Source organism: Periplaneta americana, chromosome 10, assembly GCF_040183065.1.
Source record: "Periplaneta americana isolate PAMFEO1 chromosome 10, P.americana_PAMFEO1_priV1, whole genome shotgun sequence".
NCBI lineage: Eukaryota > Metazoa > Arthropoda > Insecta > Blattodea > Blattidae > Periplaneta > Periplaneta americana.
This window is the reverse complement of record NC_091126.1, coordinates 40,577,313-40,602,023: the sequence shown is the minus strand read 5'-3', so window position 1 is coordinate 40,602,023 and position 24,711 is coordinate 40,577,313. Positions and strand designations below refer to the sequence as shown.

Here is a 24,711-nt window from a genome sequence, read left to right as displayed (position 1 = left end):
AATGCTTATAAAAGATAGGAGAATAAATGCTTTTCACATTGTTTTGACATTATCATTGTGTAATGTACGTATATTTACTTTCAGAATGTACATATGTGTGTGTTTCCCCATACTACCGTACTCTACTCTAAATAGCAACGTTGTTACTTCAACACATCTCTATCTACCTGCAGCGAGTCAACAACCTATAGTGCATGCACAGTAAACGTATTGTATCGGGTCCAATGTCTCGAAGCCTGATGATGAGAATATTAAATGTGTGATTTGTTCACAAGTATTACGAGGAAAACGGTTGTGTAACATAAAACGGCATTATACTACATGTCACTCATGAAACATTAAAAGGTTACGTGTTATTGTTGTTGTTATCATCATCATCATCATCATCATCATCATCATCATCATCATCATCATCATCATCTCTGTACGTCGACTCTTTTTCAGCAGATGTACGAATAATGCGGTTAGCTCTTCAATTTGAACTCACTGATTTACTGTGTGATGTCAAATGAAAGCTAGATGTAAGGACTTGACAAATGTTGAACATTTCAAATCTTTGCCAAAAAATAAATATCCGAAGCTTCGTTCTTTCGCTTGCTCTGTTGAAGCCATGTTCGCTACAACTTACGTTTGTGAAAGATTATTTTCAACAATTAAAATAGTAAAAACCAAATTTAGATCACGACTGACAGACAAATACCTTCGTGATCAACTACGACTGGCAGTAAGTGACATAATTCCTGATTTTGAAACTCTGTCGCAGAGACATTCTGAAGACAGTTAATTTTAGGTTGTGCTATTGTTCATTTATTGTTCATTTCTTTCTTTGTCACACGTACTAAACATTAGTTTGTAGCCTTGTACTGTATAAAATTATATTTAAGTGCTTGACGTAAGGAAAATGAAAATTCGTTAAAAAGTCAGACAGTTGCTTCACTTCCCCTTCGGCTGTCCGCCTCCCTCCATAGGTGCTATGCACGTTGCAGGTTACACAGTGGCTCGGCGCACGATTACATTTTCGCCACCGCTGGCATATAGTATTATAATTTAATACGAGTAGAATAAACATGGTTAAGACTGTTAATTTAGTTTGTTCCTCTAGTTAGCCTACTGATTATTTTATCAGTTACAATTTATTTGCAATCACACAAGCAGTGGTACTACTCATAAGATATAAGCATGAGCATGGATGGGCAACTCGTGCTCACAAAGTGATAAAATCATTGAAAGAGAGAAAGACAGACGGAGCCAGCCGCAGCACTTACAAGTTGTTTGTAGTTGTGTTGCAAAAGCCACGGTCCGCTCTGGCGGCTCATGCAGATGGTCGTGATATCTACTACATGATTTGAATTTCAGAATGACGCTTGTACAATAATTATAGTAATTTTAGACAGACTGTACCTAAACACACATAACAAAATTATATTATTTCCTACCCTTGTAAATTAGTTTAGTACTGGAAAAACAACCTGAATACACCTTTTCAAGAGACAACAAACAGCTGCAACATTTATTATACTATTTGTTAATATTTATTATATGCCTTATTTGAAACATAGAACGCGAGAATTTACAAGTCTTTATACATTAAAAAGTAGCCTATTTCTCTGTTTTCAGAAATGTAATAGTCTATATTCGCGAACAAACACAAATTCAAGGAAGTATTTTTCACACGTCACGACAGATGAAATAAACTTATTTCTAAGCTCTTTCTCTACATTGAGAGCTTTTACACTTCTTTCTTTTATTAAACTCTGACTCAAGTATATACAGTATATATGGAGGCAAAATGTATATTTGGAAATTCTGACTTAGGCAGCATTACAAACAGTTCGATTACTGATTTCGCTGGAATCTGAGTGGGGTGCTGCTCTGTAGATTTATCGATTCAAGCTATAAACTTTCAGGATCTTCTATCGGCTGTAAGCCAAAAGGATTTAAAAAAATCTCGATTCCTTGACAATTGTCACTGTTTCTCCAAACGTACCAGTGAATTCTGCTGTAGGTCTTGAAGTAGTGTCTTATATTTGATAAGAAGATTTTCTTATCACTCTTCATGATAGTTTATAATGAAAGAAAGCGAAGTTGTCTATGTTCTACGTGATAGGCTACTGCCACATTTCAAATTTATCCATAAATGCTCTTATCTAGTCGATCATATGTCGTGCAATTCTGTAACTCGCACGCACAATGTGCTAACGATACTTGATATCAGTCGCACATTGTTGACATCCCATTTTTACCTTTAGCTATTCTAAAGCAGATCTAGACAGTGTTTACTAAAACCTTCACTGTGTTTATTTGTAACATAAAATGTCATGCGTAAGAAAGTTAATAGAACATAATACAAGCTTTATCTCCTTTCTTAATAAAAATTTTTTTCTCTTTCGACTCATCACTAAAGGGAAATGATCTGGAGATGATATTGTTTTTCACTTAAAACCAGCCGCCACTTACTGCAGACGCGAGCAAACTTGTATACAGACACTGCAGTACAGAGTCCGTTCTACCTGCACTGAGGTTGTGTTCACACTTCGAGAGCACGAGTTTCCCACCCATGAGCATGAGATTTCACCACCGCGCCGCTAATGTACAGCGCAACTGTACAGCCCTAGTTCACGTAACCACACAGAAGGGCAGATACCTCAGCGACTCACCTGTGTTCCCGTGCGGGCACGCCGAAATGAGGAGTATTCCTTGCCGGCCCTGCTGTAGTGTGATACTGATTTTACTTGATACACAACTTTATTTCTCACTTTCGTTGAACAAACTATATATTATATAGTTATAATGCTTGTTCTGTAGAACATTTGAGACATTTTTATTTCTTGTATTAGTGTCATCTAGCATTTTCGACATTAAGTTTGTTACGTGCGCTGTAAGCATTATACATTTTCTGCTTGTTATTGTTACATTATGTCCATGTGTTATCATTGTAAATATTATTGTACGTTGCAATATATTTCTATTGTAAACGAACGCACTCATCCCACTCACAGAACGAGATAGAAGATTCCATACAGAATGCTGTGTTCGCAGCACCACTTGTTACATAGGGCATTCCGAATTGCCGTCATTGACTACTTTATCTCTAATATACAAGGTGAAAAATGTAGCAGTTTAGCAATCAGTTCTGTGGGTTATTTTGAGCAAAACGTCATATGTGGAGGTTGCGAACAAAACCGGTCATTTCCACCGAAAACCAAAAAACGAGTATTTTACGCTTTCGTGTGTTTAGAGGGGCATCCTTCTGAATATGTTACTGTTTTTTATTCTAACTCGGTCATTTCCATGAGAAACAGTAAGGAAAAATCAGTATTTTTCAATAAAAACTGGATAAGAAACGCACAAAATATATATCACAGTTGTATGAACACTGTTAAAATAATAGTACATTATGCAACGAGCCTATAATGGTAGTAATTAAGACGCAAGTATGATTGTTTATGAAACGAGCACAAGCTCGTTTCATAATTTTCATACGAGCGTCTTAATTACCATTACAGGCAAGTTTCATACGACTTTTTATGCTCGACCATATTTCTAACTTGAAAGTATTGAAAATTAGGTCTTTTTATGGTTATGAGCGAACTGACCTGAATTGTGAGATGTGCGCAGACGCGAAAGTATTGATTTTTTCCGAGGCCGAATGTCATTGACCTTGGCACAGAATAAGAATGAACATTAGTCTGATATAACATTGAAATTGATTTAGAATTGATAAACGAGATGACAAATTGAATTTATTTGAATATTATTTACAATTAACGCTAATTATTATAGTAACAGAACATAACCTTCTGCGACAGTATTGGATTTCCAGCCTCCGTGACTTTTCGTTAATTGTCTGTCGATTGCATATCCGAGAATAACCGATATAACGGTACAAAGCTGACTTGTGATTGGCTGAAGACCTGTACTTTAATGAGTAGGTGTACTTTAATGACATGCATTAATGGACTGCTACCAGGTGTATAATTACTACATTTTGGCATGGTCGAGCATAAAATAATTATTAAAATTAATGTTTCGGAGACTGCCTCTCCATCCTCATTGACTTTACCACGACAGCTGGTTCAGGTGATCGATCGCGTTGTAGCGTGGCTTAAAGGATCGCGGTCGATCACCTGAACCAGCCGTCGTGGTAAAGTCACTGAGGATGGAGAGGCAGTCTCCGAAACATGTCTGAATTGTATTAATTTTAATAATTATTTTATTTTAATAGTGTTCATACAACTGTGATATATATTTTGTACGTTTCTTATCTAATCCATGAACACTGTTTAATTGACCCATATGTGTGATTTAAAAACTGGATAATTCTATATCATACTAATGTCAAAATTTTCACTGCCTTCTTTTAAGTCACAAACGGACATTTTTGCAACACTTGTGCGTTTCAATTACCAATTCATTCAAAATCGCCCATTTCCATTTTCATATGCAAGAGTGATAATATCTTATTGCTAACAGAAATTACTGTAAAAGTGTTATAGTTAGACAGTGGATGCGGGATGACTTATCGTTGAATGTAAGTGCACATTTACTATATGTTACATTTCTTTCATTCAGACCATTGGCTGAACAGGTTTTAAACGTAAACAGATGACGTCAACATGCTACTGTATATCCGTACAGTCAGAAGGAAAAGAAAAATAACGTACTGTAGCACATACCTTGCAAGGTTCAGTCCTCGTCATCATTGATGCAATTACCAGCGTTGCAGTAAACAACGATATATTCTCGTAAGTTATCGAAGCTGATTGTCTTCGCCTATCGCTTAAACAGTTTTTGTATCGAGAGAATTTCTGAAGAAAACCTCTAAAATGTGGATCACTCAATTTCTTTAGAGGAATATTTGTACTGAGCATCATGTTGCACGTGTCGTTAGACCCGCACAACTAGATAATGATGATGATGATGATGTAGATGGTTCCTCAGGTTTCATTTCAACGCATTTCCTGTGCGATGTACTGTTGCAATGTTTCTCTATAGCCTGAGTTGTTCTGGTTTTTATTTCAATTTTACATACATTACACAAGATATTGTCTTCGTTAATACATAAAATGTCAGTCTCATACTTCTTAATTGAATTTCGTATCTCTGAGCGAATTTAACGTTTTGCCATTATGAATGGATCAGCACAACATATTCAACGCGTACTAAATACTTGAGCAGGATAACACAACTGCACACATTGCGTTGCAATGTTACTATGAACAGATCGGGGTTCATTCGTTTTGTACGCTGCTGTACTCGCCAGGTACACAAAAGACGGACGGCGCGGCACGTGCCATATATTCTGATACGAAAAAAACTTAACTTTTCCTTAAGTCATCCCGCATCTACTGTCTAGTTATAATATATTCATTTTTTCAAGATACAGTACAATGAATGTGGGGGATATCTAGCCAAACAAGCTATTTAATTCATATTTTTATTTTCATACAATGTGCGTTCACATAGTTGAGCTATATATATATATATATATATATATATATATATATATATATATATATATATATATATATATTTTTTTTAATTGAAATTATTTTAAAAGTGTTACGGTACGTGTGATTATGTAGTAAGCACCGGCCAAGCCACCATTCCCACGATAGAAGTCCTGGGCACAGTGTAAAGTTGCTCACAATATGCTAGTCACAAGTACATTTTGAAAATTTAATTGAAATAAATGTAAGTTATATATTTGGTAATGTAAGCCCAAGTGCTCTTGACCCCTATTACTGAAAGATTGCCTGACCTATGCTTACTATACAGGGTGATTTACGAAGATTTACCGTCACTTACGGAGCTTTTATGTCCGAACATATTCTGAGCAAAAAATGTCATATAAACATGTGTCCTAATCTCAATATTTTCAGAGTTATACTAATTTGAAGTTGTTTGTAAAATACCATTATTTTTTAGTTTTAAGGGTAAAAAATATTATAGGAAAAGAATGAACAATTCAGGAGTATCATTTCTTTAATTTCACCCATACGTGCTACATACCCTGACCATCTAAAACGTCTTGATTTTATATTTCTAATTACGTTATGTGAATAATATAATGCATGAAGTTCTGCGTTGTGTAACTACCTCCATTCTCCTGTAACTTCATCCCTCTTAGCCACAAATATTTTCCCAAGAAACTTATTCTCGAACATACTTAATCTCTGTTCCTCTCTCAAAGTGAGAGTGCAAGTTTCACAACTATACAGAACAACCGGTAATATAAACGTAATTAAACACAATGTTAATAATTATCATCGAAGTATTTAAGGTCTGAAACAATATGTTCGAATTTCTTGATGCGCCGATACCTCATGTATTATTTGCAGTATTTGAAATGCATACGTATTTTGAGTATTTGAAATACGAAAGTATTTTGGTGAACTTTAACTGTATTTTGTATTTGTACTTAAAATACTTGGAAGTGAATATTTTGCCCAGCTCTGTGTATACAATGATTAAGTTTGCTGATTGTAAAGAAATGCGAAATAAATTTGTGAAAATATAAATACATTTTATTTTGTTATAATTTAGATTCTAATATCCACAACTACATGATTTTGTGCTTATTACTACCCTTCAGATGTGTACTAGAATTTATTATATATTGTCTTATCTTGAAAAAGAATATAAATGTGCAATTAAAATATCGTTAATACATGCAAATGCATTGATATATTAGAAGGCATTGTTGCCCAAAAGAATAGAGTTCCTTTGAATATTATATCTTTGGTGCATATATATTTTTAACACTGTTATTTAAAGACGCTGAATCAACTACGAAGTTATTTAGCGTCGATGGGATTGGTGACAGCTAGACATTTGGCGAGATGAGGCCGAGGATTCGCCATAGATTATCTGACATTTGCCTTACGGTTGGGGGAAACCTTGGAAAAACACAGCCAGGTAATCAGCCCAAGTGGGAATCGAACCCGCGCCCGAGCGCACTCCGGATCTGCAGGCAAGCGCCTTACCCGACTGAGGTACTCCGGTGGTTTTGGTGTATATTTGAAAAATATAATAGTTTAACAATTTATTTTTCTCCAATGTAATGAAATTTAGGTGAGAGTGAATTTAATTTATTTCAATAAATCTTAACGGGTAGCATTATTATAAGTCTGATAAGAAAGCTTGAAAATTTCATGAGTCTAGCTCTAATAGTTTTTGTACAAAGTATACGAGTATCGGAAAATATAGGCTTCGGTCATCATCGCTTAATTTTAAATGTGTTTATGCTCGACCATGCCGAAATGTAGTAATTATACACCTGGTAGCAGCCCTTAATGGACCTTATTAAAGTACACCTATTCATTAAAGTTCAGTTCTTCAACCAATCAGAATACTCCATTCTAGCATTATGAAAGCGCAAGTATCGATTATTCTCGGATATGCAATCGAAAGACAACTAGCGAAACGTCACGGAGGCTGGAAATCCAATACTGTCGCAGAAGGTTATGTTCTGTTACTATAATAATTAGCGTTAATTGTAAGTAATATTCAAATAAATTCAATTTGTCATCTCGTTTTTCAATGTCGAATTCAATTTCAAGGTTATATCAAGATTAATGTTTATATTACTCTCTAGATTATATCAAGGTCGTCGACTTTGTTTCTCGGAAAAAATCAATACTTTCGCGTCTGCGCACATCTCACAATTTATGATGTAGGCTATTGCACAAGGTCAGTTCCGTTCCTCACTCACATAACAATAACATGAATACTTATGAATAATTTCAAGTTAGAAATATGGTCGAGCATAAAAAGTCGTATGAAACTTGCCTATAATGGTAATTAAGACGCTCGTATGAAAATTATGAAACTCGCTTGCGCTCGTTTCATAAATATACTCGCGTCTTAATTACTACCATTATAGGCTCGTGGCATGATGTACTATTTATTGGTCATTGTGGCGCCATAACATGAGTAAGCAAGTTTTTATTTAACTAAAATATTCTTGGAAAAAAAATATATATAACTGTGCAGAAACAACGCTGTTTTATATAATCAAACAATTATGTTTGCAAATTTTCACTCTGTAAACAACGAAGTGCCTTGAATAAGGATGAAATAAAACTACATTTTACACTGAACATCAATTATTGTAAGTAAACTTGCATGTCTTACAACCAAAATATTCATACAAAATTTCGAAAAGGCAGTTTCGGGCAAAGCGGAGTGCAAAGCCATCTGCTGGAATCGATGTGTAGATGACATATTCATCATTTGGCCACGTGGTTTGGAAAAGCCGAATACATTTGTCATAAATCTCGATAGAAAACGTCAGAACATACAATTCTGTATGGAAATTGAATGTCACGGTCACCTAGCATTCCTAGACATAGATATATTTGACTACAGAAAACCAGATGACACACAAAGTACACCGGAAACTTACACACACAAATATTACACAAATGCTCCAACACAGCACACTTCCTGTACTAGTACACAGGGCAATTTGTTACCAGTAAAGTAGAGATGTCTAGAAGAGATCGTGTTGTAATTTTTGGAGTTTGAACCCAATTGTGGATTTAACACGGAGGTGCAATTGATAGCAAAACTTCAATAAAATACAAAAGCATACAGATAAATCCTTTTATACAAGGTGTAATCAATGTATTTACGAACTGCACTTGTACAGGGACATCACTTTATTTTTACTTGCATTTTTATTGTACCTGCGTTTCTGAATGTACTTGACTCCCACCCCTTTAACTAATATCCTTGCCCCCGTCAGCCATACAAACTTACTGTCGCTGTTGCATTCGAAGTCTGCTAGCAGTGAAGTAAACATTACAGAGTATAGTGTGTTTCAGAAATATGGTTGCGTTTTCTATAGAAGAAAGAGCCTATATTATTGAAGCTTATTACCAGGGAAGGTAATTATGGAGATTAATTTTGTCATTTGTGTATTTTAATTTTAGTGTCGGAGGAGATTGTTGGAGATTTATTTGTAACCTTGTCGGATATTAATGGAAATTTTGGAAAATACAATTAACACAGTATGAATATTACTTTCCAAACAATTAACATTAAAGGTTCGTTGGATTCTGGTAAAGGTGCAGTATGGCCAGTAGATAATATTTGTTGGATTGGAACTGTATTTAACACAAATTCATTAAAATCGGGGGGGGGGGGTAAAAAACTTGCAGCCCTCAAATTAACACTTTCAAATTATTAGTGAAATGTTGAATTCTCCGTCTTTTGAGTTCACTAATGTAATCAGAACACCTGGAATACCATGTAATGTAGCCTACTTGAATGTATAACAAATTGAAATGGAAAAAAAAGTCCGAAAAAAGAACTCAGAATATGAAAATCGCTATAAAAAGGCGCAATAATAACAATTCGCGAATGTGTTCATATTTCGCTATTAGAACTCTATTTCCTGTTTTGTCGTGATTGTTTTATCCGCATATTATTTATCAGAATCACTTAATTCGTAAAGATTAGTAAAAATCTATAGTATATCTATTATGTCGTGATTTCCGAGATCTCCATAAATACCTGGCCCTGCTTACTTCGCACAGGTACGGTGTGTAGTATGACTGAATAACTTAATCTGTGTGGACTGAGCAGAAGTGAAGATTAGAGTTACCGAAAGTACGGTAATATGCTGAATAAAGTATCCATTATATAATGAATACAACGCCTGAAGAGTTAAATGTGTGAAAAAAAAAACTGTTACTACTCTACTGTATTTTGATAAAATACCGTAAAAGTAATAAACTGAAAATCGTAATATCATATTTACCTGCAAGATAAATTGTGAATTGAATTATTCTACTTAAATGACATGTACAATTTTATATAGCTCAACTAAAATATGTTTTTATATTGACTTAATCTGTTTACTATGTATTCTATTTTTTTGTTTAGCATAACTGATGAATTGTATGTACTGTAAATTGAATAGTATACTGTATAGGTCAACTGAAGAATTGTTTAAGCTTATAAATTGAATTAATCTACTTCATATGAATTGTATAGCTTAACGAAAATAAGTTTGTAAATTGAACTAATTTGATTGTATATGTTTGTATAGTTTGGCTGATGAATTGTATATGCTCTTAAAATGATTACTAGTCTGTGTAGCTCTACTGATGAATTGTATATAGACCTACTGTAAATTGAATGGTAATATGTATAGCTCAACTGATGAATTGTTTATGATTATAAATTGAATTAATCTACTTGATATTAATTGCACAAATTTGTATAGCTTAATGAAAGTATGCTACTTTGTATTGTATATATTTGTATAGTTTTGGCCGATGAATTTTATATGCTTTAAATTGAATAGTAATCTATATAGCTCTACTGATAAATTGTTTGTGTTTGTAATTTGAAGTAGTTTGCATGATATGTATTATTGATTTCTGTATATCACAACTGGTTGAATTGTTTATGCCTTAAATTTAATTAACTTGTTTTGTATTATACATATAGCTCAACTTATGAATGATCGTTTGCGTTTGTAAATTTAATAATCTGATTGGCTATGTATTGTATACTTTTAGTAGAGCCATCGATGTAGCTCAGTCGGCAGACTCGCTGGGCTGCTGATCCGGAGCTGCGTTCGGGCTTGGGTTGGATCCCCCTTTGGTCTTTGGTTTCTTCCGAGGTTTTCCCCAGCTGTGGGACTGAAGCCGGATGGTCTATGGCGAGTCCTTGGCATCAACCCCTTTGATTTTATTACCCCCCTTTGATTTGATTACCTGGTTGGGTTTTTCCGAGGTTTCCCCCACCAAAAGTCAAATGCCGGGTAATATTTTGGCGAATCCTCGGACCTCATTTCATGTCACTACATCTCGCCAAAAAAAAGTAAAAAAATTGCACAAAATTGTAAAAATTGTAGAAAATTACTAAATTGTAAAACTATAAAAATTTGTAAAAATCGTAATTGTAATATTGTAAAATGTTGACTTGTTCCACATCTTAAAGCTTCATTGCTCATGTAAGATCTACGGAATAAAATAAATGAATGAAATGAATGAATGAAATAAATACACTACTTTTCTCTCCTCCTATAGCTAGTAAAATGATTTGTTTACATATTGCACTAGTAACACCAAGCACCTGTAATGGAAGGGGGTAACAGTGTTTCCGAGCATAGTCAGGTTAATGTTAAAAATGTTGGTAAAAATAAAGTTATGTCCCTGTATTTATCGTATTGTGAAACATATATGCGCGTGTCACTGAAGGTCATTGCTTCCATGCCTGCTGAGTCAGTCTATCAAGAAACGTCAGATTGTCTTTAAGAACTAAGATTCTACATGTGATTTTGTGAAAACATGTCAAGGATCTATTGCGATTTTCTATAGTAATCTCAGGCCTCGAGTGACGTTTATTAGGACTATTTCGTGAATAAAATAAAAATGTAAATAATATATCCTTAAAATTCACTCACAAAATGTTAATAATTGTAAATTTATGAATACTTAACCTATTCAGATATTGTGAAGTCGAAATAGATGAATATCGATTACTGCAATAAAGAAATTGAATGTTATTCGGTAATGCCAATTGAGAAAAGCGAAATACAGGTTTAAAAATGTTAATTACATGTACTGCGATTTTCTCTTGTTATTGTAACAGAAATATGTTGTCATTATATGCTGAAATCATAATTTCACTTAAACATTTTATGGTATAATTACAAATAACCTGATTAATACATTAATTAAATGAACAATTGTTATGAAGGAGTTTCATTTTCTTTATATAGAATGAAATGGAATTAGAAGATGAAGATTTAGATGTGAAAGTAGGATTTCGCACTTTACTTAGTACAATGGATTCCTGCTTATCGATTTACGTGGAAACAGCGATACTGACTAAACAAAAGAACGACCATGCGATAAATTGATAGTAAAAAATTGAGCTGCAGAAATTATCGCGATGTATGACTGATTGTTGGAATTAAAAATTTCATTACACTTCATAGGCCGAAAATGGAATGACGTCATATAAAATAAATAGTCCCTGTAATTTCTCCGTATATGTCTTATGGCAAGTTTCCTTCTCTGCCTTTCAAGTGATGCATTCAGTATAGGCTACAGGCGTTTCCCTGGTTCTAGATAATTTCTCCGTTTCTTATGTCATATATGTTGCACACATTAAGACAGTCCGGAAACATATTGATTGCTCCTTGTACTTTACATCAACGTGGAACTTTTTTCTGCGTACTTTGGGCAAAAAATGATAACAAAAATTATATTGCCCCTCATAGGAGTTACATAGAGTGCATATGAAATGGATTGTTTAGTTGAAGAACTTCATTTATTTATTCATGGTTCACGTTAAGTACTGTACTCGAACCGGGAGAAAGTTTCAGGGGAATGAGATACAGCGGGGTAATTCTGTGAATAAATGTTGGTGTCATAAGATGTCATAAGGTCACACACATGGGTACACGCATCTCCATTGGCTAACTCTCAAAGCACAAACGATAGCACTGATACACACATACTTATACTACCCTTGTTACAAAATTAGATCACGATTAATCTCCTGGTCTTTTAATCCCTCCATACAGGAAATAACATATGCAGGACGGCGCATGTTTTTTAAACTGACGTTACAATGGTAATATTATCTATCTACTTCGCTCCTATAGATGACGCAATAGTAAGCACATTCCTTTCACGGTTAATCTCCTGGTTGGAGAACAGTACAACACTGATCAAATGGAATGCGTAATCTATACTTATAATATTAGCTGATTCTTTTTCATTTGCTTTTATATTTTAAGAGAATCTGTACATCGCAGTATTTTCAGAAAGAAACTAACCAGTCATCTATGACATCGTCTCTACATGGGGAATTATAACAATAATGGTGACTCATTAATAATTAATTAATAACATATTATATTTTGATTCTTATTTATTTCAGTTATTTATACATTTATATTATAAGGAGTGCTGTATTAAAACAGTTGCTGTAGGTGTGTGATTTCGGTATCAGATTTATTCAAAATATTCACATAAAACTTTTTAATTTGTAAAAAGCTTATCTAAATATTAAATTAAATTTTAACTTAATAAAAAATAATATTCCCACAAAAATTGGAGTGATTAATAAATGCAGGGAGCATAAGACAGAAATAGTGAATTTAACATAGCCTAATGTCTACCGCCGTGGTGTAACGGTTAACATGCCTGACCGTGAAACGAGTTAAAGTAAGTTAAAACGTGTATGGTGTCCGTAATTATTATTGTGTGCATGGTAGGAATTCTAAGAATGTATGATATAAAAAAATGTATTCATTGACAAATATTATATTACAATGAATATTTCAAGAAAAATAAAATACAAAAATCAATCACAAGTCCTCTTCTGACATGTCATAGGCCGCCCTAGATGGCCACTGCAATATTTGCGTTCAACTGTTTCTTCAGACACAGAAAGGCGAATCGTTTATTTCCTTTTACAGAGGTATCCCATAAATTTAAACTGCTCATACCATCGCCGATGGAGTTTGGAGCTGTGTGAATCTTCATAGAACTCCATTCTAAAGCAGCCGTGGCGAAAATGTAATCGTGCGCCAAGCCACTGTGTAACCTGCAACGTGCATAGCACCTATGGAGGGAGGCGGACATCCGAAGGGGAAGTGAAGCAATTGTCTGACTTATTAACGGATTTCATTTTCCTTACATCAAGCACTTAAATATAATTTTATACATTATAAGGTTACAAACTAATGTTTAGTACGTGTAACGAAGAAAGAAATGAACAAGAAAACATAGGACACATTATCACAACCTATTAACTCTCTTCTGAATGTCTCTGCGACAAAGTTTCAAAATCAGGAATTATGTCACTTACTGGCAGTCGTAGTTGATCACGAAGGTATTTGTCTGTCAGTCGTGATCTAAATTTGGTTTTTACTATTTTCACTGTTGAAAATAATTTTTCACAAACGTAAGTTGCAGCGAACATGGCTTCAACAGAGCGAACGAAGTTTCGGGTATTTATTTTGTGGCAAAGATTTGAAAAGTACAACATTTGTCAAGTCCTTACATCTAGCTTTAATTTAATATCAGATTGTAAATCTGTGAGTTTAAATTGAAGATCTAACCGCATTATTCGTACATCTGATGAAAAAGGATCGACGTAAGAGATAATAATAATAATAATAATAATAATAATAATAATAATAATAATAATAATAATAACACTTAACCGTTTAATGCGGGCCTGCAGAACTGTAGCTCTTGAAAGCGACTGCTTTCCTCCCCTCTTTTACCCCACCCACCTTTTCTATCTGTGCGGTCACGGCGTTCTAGTTACGCTCGGCTGCATCAACATTCATTCTCGGGGCGGAAGTCGATCATCCCCAATAGAAGTGGAGTGAGGCTGACGTCATATTTCCCCTGCATTGCGAGTTCTGCAGGCCTGGTTTAATGTTTCATGAGTGACATGTAGTATAATGTCGTTTTATGTTATACAACCGTTTTCCTCGTAATACTTGTGAACAAATTATAAATTTAATATTCTCATCATATTGGCAGCAAAAGAATAGGTCCTCCATTCCTACTTGAAACTTTAGTTTTTGTAGAGGTACATGGTTTCGAGAGAGATAGTGCGACGATACGCCACTCGGAGGTCAGAGACAAATACAAATGGAGCGGAGTTTGACTCCAGTGAGTGAGAGGATGGGGGTTGGGGGAGGTAGGAAGCAAGAAAATGCACAGCTATCATTGCGAGCCTCAATGTGCTCGTAAGTCACATTTTTGGCACGGCTGTTCTAAAGTGTCGCCGAAACGTTGTGACAGATTGGCTTGATTAAAATTCAAAGATTGCACATGCTTTCTCACTGTATCTCGCCAACGTACAATTACAACGCTCTCGGTGACTGCAGGCGGGAAGATATGTTTGCCGAACAATTCAAATAAAATTTTGATGGATACGGTACTTATGCCACCAAACGCGATCAGCATATCTCTAACAATATGGCCACTAAAAACTCATAAATCTGATTATGTAATTAATTGACAATCTGTATATTCGCTCTCATTAGGTGGGTTTGTTTCTGTTAATACATTTGTCGTCACAGAATCGAGTGATAGAACAAATCTTCAAAATGGCCATTTACAACTTCGCTTCGAATACTACACCTGCGAAACCTACTCCGTTAGGTTCTAAAGAAAATGGCTGGTTTGTGTTAAGGCTGGTCCACAATAAACCGGGAGCGAGAACCAGAATGAAAATGAGAAGCAGAGAAAGTGAATATGACAATTTTTGATTCACAATAAACCGAGAACGTAGACGGCTATGCATATCGATATGCATGTCAATAACGATATGTAAAGTCGATATTACGCATTCTGATGTTATTTGTGAGTAGAAGGCAGCCAACATAAACACAGGTTAACCAACTTCGAAATTTCAACTGAAGCATTTCATTAGGTACGGTACTATAAATATGCCCATGCATCTTTATTATCACAACCTATTTTAAGTCTACCATGACGTAAAATAATTAGAGAATAAACATTTGTAATAGAACAAATATGAACACAACATTAGTTATTGAATCGAAGCATGAATATGTAGTGTGTAATACAACCAATACAGTAATAAAATATGATTCACTTACGATCGGTGTTCAAAGATGCAGCTATTTCTCATCTTTATGCGAGGCGCGCGTGAGGATTTTCCTCAACACTCAATATTAGGAACTCATCAAATAAAACTTGCTCCATGATGCAAATCACAGAACAAAATAAAGCATAGGTTATGTCACGGTCTTCTTGCTACAAAATATATGACGACAAAATAGCTTTTAGATGGCAATAGAATGAATCTAGTGGGCTGTGATCGGAAACGTGAACGCCGAAGTTGAAACTTGGCCAACTCTCCGTTCCCGATCCCGGGCTCCGCCAAGCTTTTCGTTAATTGTGAATGCTCATATTTAAATGTACACATTTTAACAATTTTACCGTTTTCGTTTTCGTTCCGATTCTCGTTTCCGGTTTATTGTGAACTAGCCTATAGCTGTGTTCCGTCGCGGCCAGAATTCGCGCCACCAGACCTCCTTCAGACTCGACGGCAGTCTCGTAAACCATGCTCTTCATATGGTTCCACAGAATCATAACATTTTTCAGCCTGCAGCACAGAAACGGCGCATCTCTGGACATGTGTTCCTTATATATAACTGAGTTAGGCAGCTAACGTCATTTTCCCATGCCCATCTTCCAAAGCCGTCCGTTTTCTGTGTCTTGAACTTATAGCCTTCTCATGGTGCCCATAATTGTAATATTATTCTCTCTACAGTCTTTTTTAGTCTACCTTGCTTCTTTCCTCCTTGTGGCTTCAATTCAAACAGTTTCTGGGACATCTGGGTTTCCCCTTTCTAAGTAGATGCCCTAACCAATATTTTAGCATCTAATTTTTGATTGTGATTATGATAATTTCAATAGCATTAAATTTATTTCTACTTCTTTAAGATGTGTATGTCTCAATCTCGAGGTCCTGTGTGTTTCTAATGGTTGGAGGTTAAAATGTCCATTTCAATATGTCCGCAAACACAAATGTCCACTAGCAAAATGTCCACTTACATAAATGCCCATAAAAATTAAATGTCCACAAATACAATGTCCACTTATATAAATGTCTATAAAATTAAATGTCTACTTATATTAAGTGTCCATAAAATTATATGTAAAATGTCCTTTACATGACATAATAATTTTTAAAATAGGTATACAGTAAACACACAGAAATCTCCAATTTACAATTTTTTTAAATGTAAATGTCCTATACATGTGATCATAATTTTTAATGTATAAAGACACAGAAATCTCCAATTGACAATGAATTTTTATTCCATCTCTTGAACTTGACCTTTCTCTTACGGCTTTCCATGCATTTTAAGTGATAAGATATTGCACGATGGTAGCGTATTATATCATTTCTTTCTTTGTATTCATGGTTTCTCCTGACGATTGCCTCTATCCGTTGTTGATTTCTTTTTTATACTGGACATTTTTGTTGTAGGCATTTTACTAGTGGACGTTTTATATACTTTACATTTTGTTGTGGACTGTTTTGTATGTGGACGTCTCTTACTGGATTTTTTCCTTGGACATTTTGCTCTGGACATTTTTGTGTGTGGCCATTTTTCCTCTGATCACTTTAAAGTGGACAAATTAATCCGGAAGGGTTTATAATCATAAAGTTAGTTATATCCACTTTATCACCTTCGCAAATTCTAGAAATTTGTAACGAATATTAAGATACATCCTGTATAATTATATGCATGTCTCCGAAACAAGGCGTTTACAGACATGCGTTTTATTGAAAAATAATTATCTTCCTCACTCCTACAACCTGTTAACAGGTTAGAAAGTGGGAAATCACGTGACGGTTACTTACTTCACGATGCCCTTTTGTTTAAATTATTATAACGGTTGTATAATATTACTTAGACGTCCAATTCCTAATAGCAAATGTTTTCAGAAAAGAGCTAAGACAGCCCAGCCACCAGCCTTGACAGCAGAAACGACTTGGGGGGGGGAAACCGGAATGCGACGTAACCAAACGGACGCACAGTAAGCTTACCTGTGCGAAAATATGATTCAATAAAGAATGCTCTTTCTTCACTGGAAAATACAACCATATTTGTGGGACGTGCTGTACTCACTCACTCAGTACTGTTTACTATGACCGTAAGACGACTTTGACTGCATACTGCATATGCGGCCTTGGATCTGTGTGGAGGACGGGTGCAAGTTTACTAGTAGAAGGGGTGGGAGGGAAGTACATTCAGAAAATCAGGTACAGTAAAAATTGAAGTAAAAGTAAAATGATGTCCCTGTGTAATGAAGTGGTATAATAATAATAATAATAATAATAATAATAATAATAATAGTAATAATAATAATAATAATTTATTTATTTAATCTGGCAGAGCTAAGGTCAGTAGGCCTTCTCTTCCGCCCAGCCAGACTATAATTCTAATTGAATACAATTCCTTACATAGTTATTACATTAATATCTAGACCATAAAACAACATGAAAGTAAATAATGAAAGTTGGATAAGTAATGTTAGTGTGACAATAATAAACATTGGTAAGAAATAATAATAATAATAATAATAATAATAATAATAATAATAATAATAATAATGAGATAATTTAGATATTTATCTGTGATATATATAACCATTAAACATTGAGAAACCTGAAACAGCTATTATTGTTAACAAGAATTGCTAGAAAAATATTTCGTTAGTCTACTCTTAAATTGATTTGATGTCTGACAGTCCCTGACATTACTCGGTAGGGAATTCCAAAGCCGAGGAATAGCCAGAGTGAAAGAAGATGAATATGAGGATGTTCGGTGAGAGGGAATGAATAAAATTGAGGAGTGTTGTGATCGTGTATCTAGGTTATGATGGGTGGATAAATTTTGAAAACTAAACTTATGTAAAAGGATTGGATCTTACCTCCCAGCCTGAGCTCAGCGGAACCCTGCGCCGTCTCCACCTGGTTCTTGACGAAGCACTGGTACATGCCGCGGTCCTCCTTGGACACGGACGCCACATGCACCCTGTCCTCCGAGGGCTGGCGTATCCTGGCGCCCGTCCGCAGGGGCTGGCCGTCCTTGAGCCAGTGGATGGACGTGCGTGGGAACCCTGATATGGTGCAGCGGAACGAGGCGCTCTTGCCCAGGTCGACGCGCTGCCGACTGGGGTGCACCAACACCTGCAGTGGAGAACTCACGCTCAGCTGTACCTCGAGTGTCTCGCTGCCTTCCTTGTTGCTCGCGTTGCACAGGTACGTGCCGGCGTCCGACTCGCGCACGGCCGTGATGACGAGCGTGCCGTCTCTCACCATGTGTCGGTCGGTGCCGTCTAGCGACGCTTCGTGGCCATTCTGCTGGTGGTACACCCACCTGCAAACCAAAGTTATTCAATTAATGACAGGAGGGGAACTGGAAGGAGAAACGTTCAAAAGGTACGCGAACGCTCGTCCTTTCAAGGCTAATTGAGGCTGAGCGGAAGAGAATACGTGAGACCCAAGCCCGTTGACCACTTGTCTCACACCGAGTTTCGCCGTAAATTTTTCCAGTGACGATAAGCAAATGCACCTTAGGAGGAAGTCTTCTCCAAACAACACTTTAAAACTGGGAAACATTGATGATTATCATCTCATACTGGTCAACAAAATAATGGATTAAACGTCGTTATGTACAGAGTCTTTAAACGAAATTGTAGCTTTACTTCGCATTGGAAAAGTAATATTAAAAACATATTTTCCATTCCATTATTTTAGTAGTATACGGGCTTGCAGAACTGGGCGACAACTGTGGCGTTGCGTCACTTATCGGTCACGTCACTAACCCATTCTTTTCATCCCTGCGTCATTGACTTGGGAGGGGAGGGGATTTGTATTCAGTGTCTGTCTTGTGTGATTGCGTACGGGCCACATATACGTCATTCAACGCCGGTGGACTGTGAACGGGGAACCAACGCTTTCCCCATGCTTTCTAACCCTCTCTCGCCAGTTCTGTATCCCTGTTTTAGTATATTAATTTCATTTTGAGGAATTTCGTAAAATTTTGAAAGCTATGTTTAAAGTTAATTAAGCGTTAAGTTTTGGCCTAAAGCAACTTGAAATTATTTTACTTTTACTCGCAGAACACATCACGGTGTTGTTTAATACTGCTTCTCTCACAGAGACTCTGTTTTTTCATATCATATACAGAACATCGCTTCAATGCTGACATGATGAACATAACATTCCGTTCGTTCCGCATGCTTCCGTGAACTCAAGCTGCATATCATGGCAAAGAAAGAGCTGAAAGTGGTGATAAAATCATTTCAGAAAAATACTAAATACTGGTAAGTAAAGAAACACGTAGCTATATTGGAAAGGCGGAAGAAGTGTGCAAAGTAAGAAACAGATAGGGTAAAGTTGCCTAATTCCGTGATAATCCTGATTTCGTGATACTTTTTTTCATTGAATGTCACGGGATTGGGTATCTTGCTATGAAGTTCACCGATGTCTCAAAAGTAGGTGAAAGATGTCTGGTGCTATGGCCGAACGGCAAAGCTTTGATTGACATTCAATTTTAAAGAAGTATCACGGGATTTGGGATGTCACGAAAATAGGCAACTTTACCCTATAATTTCTGTGAAACCAAAAGAATTGGAGATACCCGATAAAGTGGCCCATAGACTATCAATATTATAGCACAATATTTAAGATTGCGCAATAATATTGAGCGTACGTACGTTAGATTGAATGGTTGCGCAATATGGCTGAGTGTATCAAAATCTCTTGAAATATATTGTACAATCTGAAAAATATTGTGTCGTCTGTTAGCAACATTGCGCAATATTTCATCAGTTTTTCTTCGTTTCAAAAATTGTTAGTTGAGTTCTTCGTTTCGTTTCCATATCATGTCTTTCTTCTTCTTCTTCTTATTATTATTATTATTATTATTATTATTATTATTATTATTATTATTATTATTATTATTATTATTATTATTATTATTATTATGGAACCAGTGCAACAAATGAGGAAAGAATATTTATTATTAAATGCATACAACTTTACAAAATTTTACCATTTTTTTTTTAATGTCAAGTCGAATGTGTATAAAAATAGATAGGAGAAAAATGAGGCATATGAGGTTTTGCTAAAGAAATAAGAAGAGATACATGCTAAATCTACAAGGGTTTATTTAACAAAATTGTTCAATTTTTAAGGACGGCGTCGTTTCCATATCATGCCTTTCTTCTTCTTCTTCTTCTTCTTCTTCTTATTATTATTATTATTATTATTATTATTATTATTATTATGGAACCAGTGCAACAAATGAGGAAAGAATATTTATTATTGAATGCATACAACTTTACAAAATTTTACCATTTTTTTTTGTAATGTCAAGTCGAATGTGTATAAAAATAGATAGGAGAAAAATGAGGCATATGAGGTTTTGCTAGAGAAATAAGAAGAGATACATGCTAAATCTACAAGGGTTTATCAAACAAATTTGTTCAATTCTTTAAGGACGGCATCGTCTTCATCGTCCTTCATTTTCAAGCAAACTAAATTATTCTGCAATAATATTAATGTCGAATTGAGGTGTCTAGGTGGAACGTCAGCATTATTGCTCAATATCACTGTGCAATAATATTGTTCGTCTCTGACTGAGGTTCTGGTTGATATGTCCATCTATTATCAGGCAGTACATCTCACTTGATTTTGTGTGTCAGAGGAAGAACAATTGCTTGCATACATCTGAAGTCTGATTAGTAACTAGTCAGCGATGTATGCAATGTAGAGGAAAAGAAACTCGCCACCCTACACCATTAACTCCTGATCTAGTTTCCTCACGAGTGATGCCTTGTTGGTGTCATTTATGAGGTTCAAACCTGCCTTTGTACAGTTGACTAAACAGCAACAATATTCTATGTAAATATTAATTTTTTGGTCCTATAGAATTATTTGTTATGGTTAACCATTTATTATTATTACAGGCTTCGACACTTGGGACCCGATACAATAGGTTTACTGTGCATGTACTATAGGTTGTTGACTCGCTGCAGGTAGTGAAAGGTAGAGATGTGGTGAGGTAACAACGTTGCTATTTAGAATAGAGTACGGTAGTATAGGGAAATACACACATATGTACATTCTGAAAGTAAATATACATTACACAATGACAATGTCAAAAGAATATTAAAAGCATTTATTCTCCTGTCTTTTATAAGCATTTGTGTTTAATTACACAGTTTTAAGGGTGGAAATAAACATGTAGCAATTTTAATTTCTTCATTTATCCTAATGGTCGTCTTTAGGAAGTGCAGTTACAGTACCGAATTGCAATGTACTACGAGATACATTCTCATTGTCTCAAACGTAAATCTTTTTCGGTTATCTGCCAAACACAGTTTGTACTGTGAAAAGCTGCGCTCTACTTCGCATGATGTGATAGGAGCAAAACGAGAAAACCTAACATCATTGCAGTCTCTAAGAGACGGTCCTTTATTCTCGGGTGACTCTATATCCACTAATTTGCTGTTTATATTATATAATGTTCCATATCCGTTATTTTTACATAAAATTGATTTCCATTTCTGTTTTACACGTTCAGTAACAAGTGTAGTTGGTGTCTCATTAATTCTGTGTCATTTCCTCAACTAATTTGAGGGCTTCCGGCATCTCTTGCTCTGACTTTTCTAACCGTGTTATAGTTTCAGACACAGTTTGAAAATGGGTTTGTATAAAAACCAAATTATTCGTCAGAACCTTTAAATTCAGAGCGTTTTTCTCTGCATATTTGTTGACATTCATTCTACAGTATCCCCACCCACTGTACGCTTTACCACTATACTCAGTATGCCGTTATGCGGATTTCCCACTGAACTGTTCTATTGGGTCCGAAGTCTCTAAGCCTAGTTATTAACCTCTTCCCTTACAATATATTTCACCAGTTTTGTGAAAAAAAAGTGTCATATTTTTTTATTTTTGTGAAGAGGTCATTTAATATTGCAGAATCACTGTGTATCACTAATTTTCTTACATACATAAAAAAAATCACTATGAAATAGACATACATTCATACCTGAATTATTATCCCGAGTTATCTCGTGTACCTTGATTCCAGCTCTGGTAGTTGTCCCACTTTGATTTTCTCCTGAACTATTTACCAACTTATGTTTTTTAAGGATTAATTTATGAGGTACAATACCAGTGCTGTTATCAAGGCGTTAAATGTTGCTTGTCGTGTGATAGACTCGAAAGCAGGGTATTAAGCACAATAGCACATTGAATTCCGGACAGTAGTATCTGCTCTCCTATATGTGAGCGTTTTGGGAAGAATGGTGTAGCAGTCATTGAACATTTGTACCAGTACATTCTGTTCTTCAGGTTTGTGAATAATGTTCTGCAGTAGCGCTATGCCCAAAAGTACACGTATTTCAGAGTCTGTACTAGGCCGCCAAGAATTATTTTCAGCATTCTGTGAACACTTATTAGCATGCCGAATCGTCTCCTCGAATATAATGTTGATGAGGTCAGTATTAAAGAATAATTTAAAAAATTGAGAATTATCGTTATCAGAAACAATGTTAAAATTTCAGGGAATGGGGACCTCGGAGGTGCAGAAGAAATGGTGCCAGATGTCTTCTATTCAAACCACTGTCGAAAAGACGCGACATCAACTGATCTGAATTTGTTTGTTGGTCTATAACTTCGTCTTCTGATACCGATGTTTCATTTACTAATCTTCTACAGGAATATATTCCTGATCAAAAGTTTCGGAATCACTAACTTGATCCATCTTTACACAAAACAGCACAAAAAAAAAAACACTAAATACAAACAGAAACCGCCAAAACTAACTAGCATCTGCTCACTACTGTGTGTGAATGCTATATGAGCATAGAATTCCACTCGCAAGGAAGAAGTACAAAAAACACCACCAGATGTAGCAATATCACTAACTTCTGTAGCCATCTAGTGAGGAAAAGGTTAATGAGAGAATGGAAACGTATATATTCGGGATATAATCCTTAGCAGCGAAAATGGGACTCAAACGAGTTAACTCGGGTTAATAAATTTTGACACAAGTTAGCAACCCGAGTTAATTCGGGTTAATCAGGGAAGTGGTTAATGAAGAAAATTCGTTCTGGCTCGTCGAGGATCGAAACCGGGACCCCCAGTTCTACGCACTGGGTGTTCTAACCAGTAAGCTACAACAATATTGTTCGTCTAAGGGCCGCTTAGACCTCAGATTATCGGTCCGGAATCAAATACCGGTGTTTTTTTTTCTGGGACCTGTTAGCTAAATGGCCAGAATGCAATTGAGCGCACTTCAATCCGATCACGGAACGTTTTTGTCGAACTAGAGGCTTTGAATGAATGAGACGGTAGGATGACGGGTGGAGGAAGCGGTCCAGACAGAATGTGTTACCGGTGTCTTATTCAGACAGGGAATCGATAACTGCCTTAGCAGTAATAGTGTTCACTTACCCGACCCGTCGCTTGGCCAGCAGGACGACAACATGCATACCGGGCGGGACACGTGGCTGGGGCGAGACAGAGAATGGCATGCAATTCTTGTGACTTGGAAAGTTCAGGAAATTAAGCTCTGCGAATTCGTGTCGTCTCCCGTGTCAACATCAAAATATTGATGGCACTACGTTTTCCAATTTTAAGAGATATACGTTTTCTGACATAACAAATTAGTTTGCCGAGTATTCTAAGGGACTCAAGTGTACTTTGTCAGCTCTCTAAAGGCAGGAAAACATGCCAAAAAGAAAATACAATTTCGTAACCATTAAAACGTGTAGGAAAAACATTTTAGGAGCTCGGTATCAAAGTCAGACAACTCCGCTTTTGCTCTTTTTACAAGAGAGGCGAAAAAATAGATCCTTGCAAACCAATGTCACCGCTATACGTACATTATTTTTTAAACATTCTCATGGCTCATAGATATATTTTTTCAGTCTCAAAATGTGATTAAATTAATATTCAGGTCGAAATTTAAGTTTAAAAAGTGGAGTTGTCCATCTCTGAAACTAAATGTTTTCATAATATGTACGTCCGCTTCGTCTGTAATATTCACCGGGCTGATCACGTAACACCATCCCTCGAAATGTTGTCCTGGCTCCGTCTAGAAGATCGTAGGAAAATCCACTGTCTTTCCCTTCTCTTTCACATATTGTATTTCTC

General features: G+C 35.7%; 1 protein-coding gene across 1 annotated transcript in view; it reads right to left on the bottom strand.

The window, feature by feature from the left end:
- Window positions 1-24,711, bottom strand: part of LOC138707358 (cell adhesion molecule Dscam2-like) — a 1,214,496-nt gene that overhangs the window by 263,999 nt on the left and 925,786 nt on the right. The window contains exon 6 of the mRNA XM_069836640.1: window positions 18,468-18,916. Coding sequence (XP_069692741.1) covers window positions 18,468-18,916 — 449 coding nt within the window. The remainder of the gene's footprint in view (window positions 1-18,467; window positions 18,917-24,711) is intronic.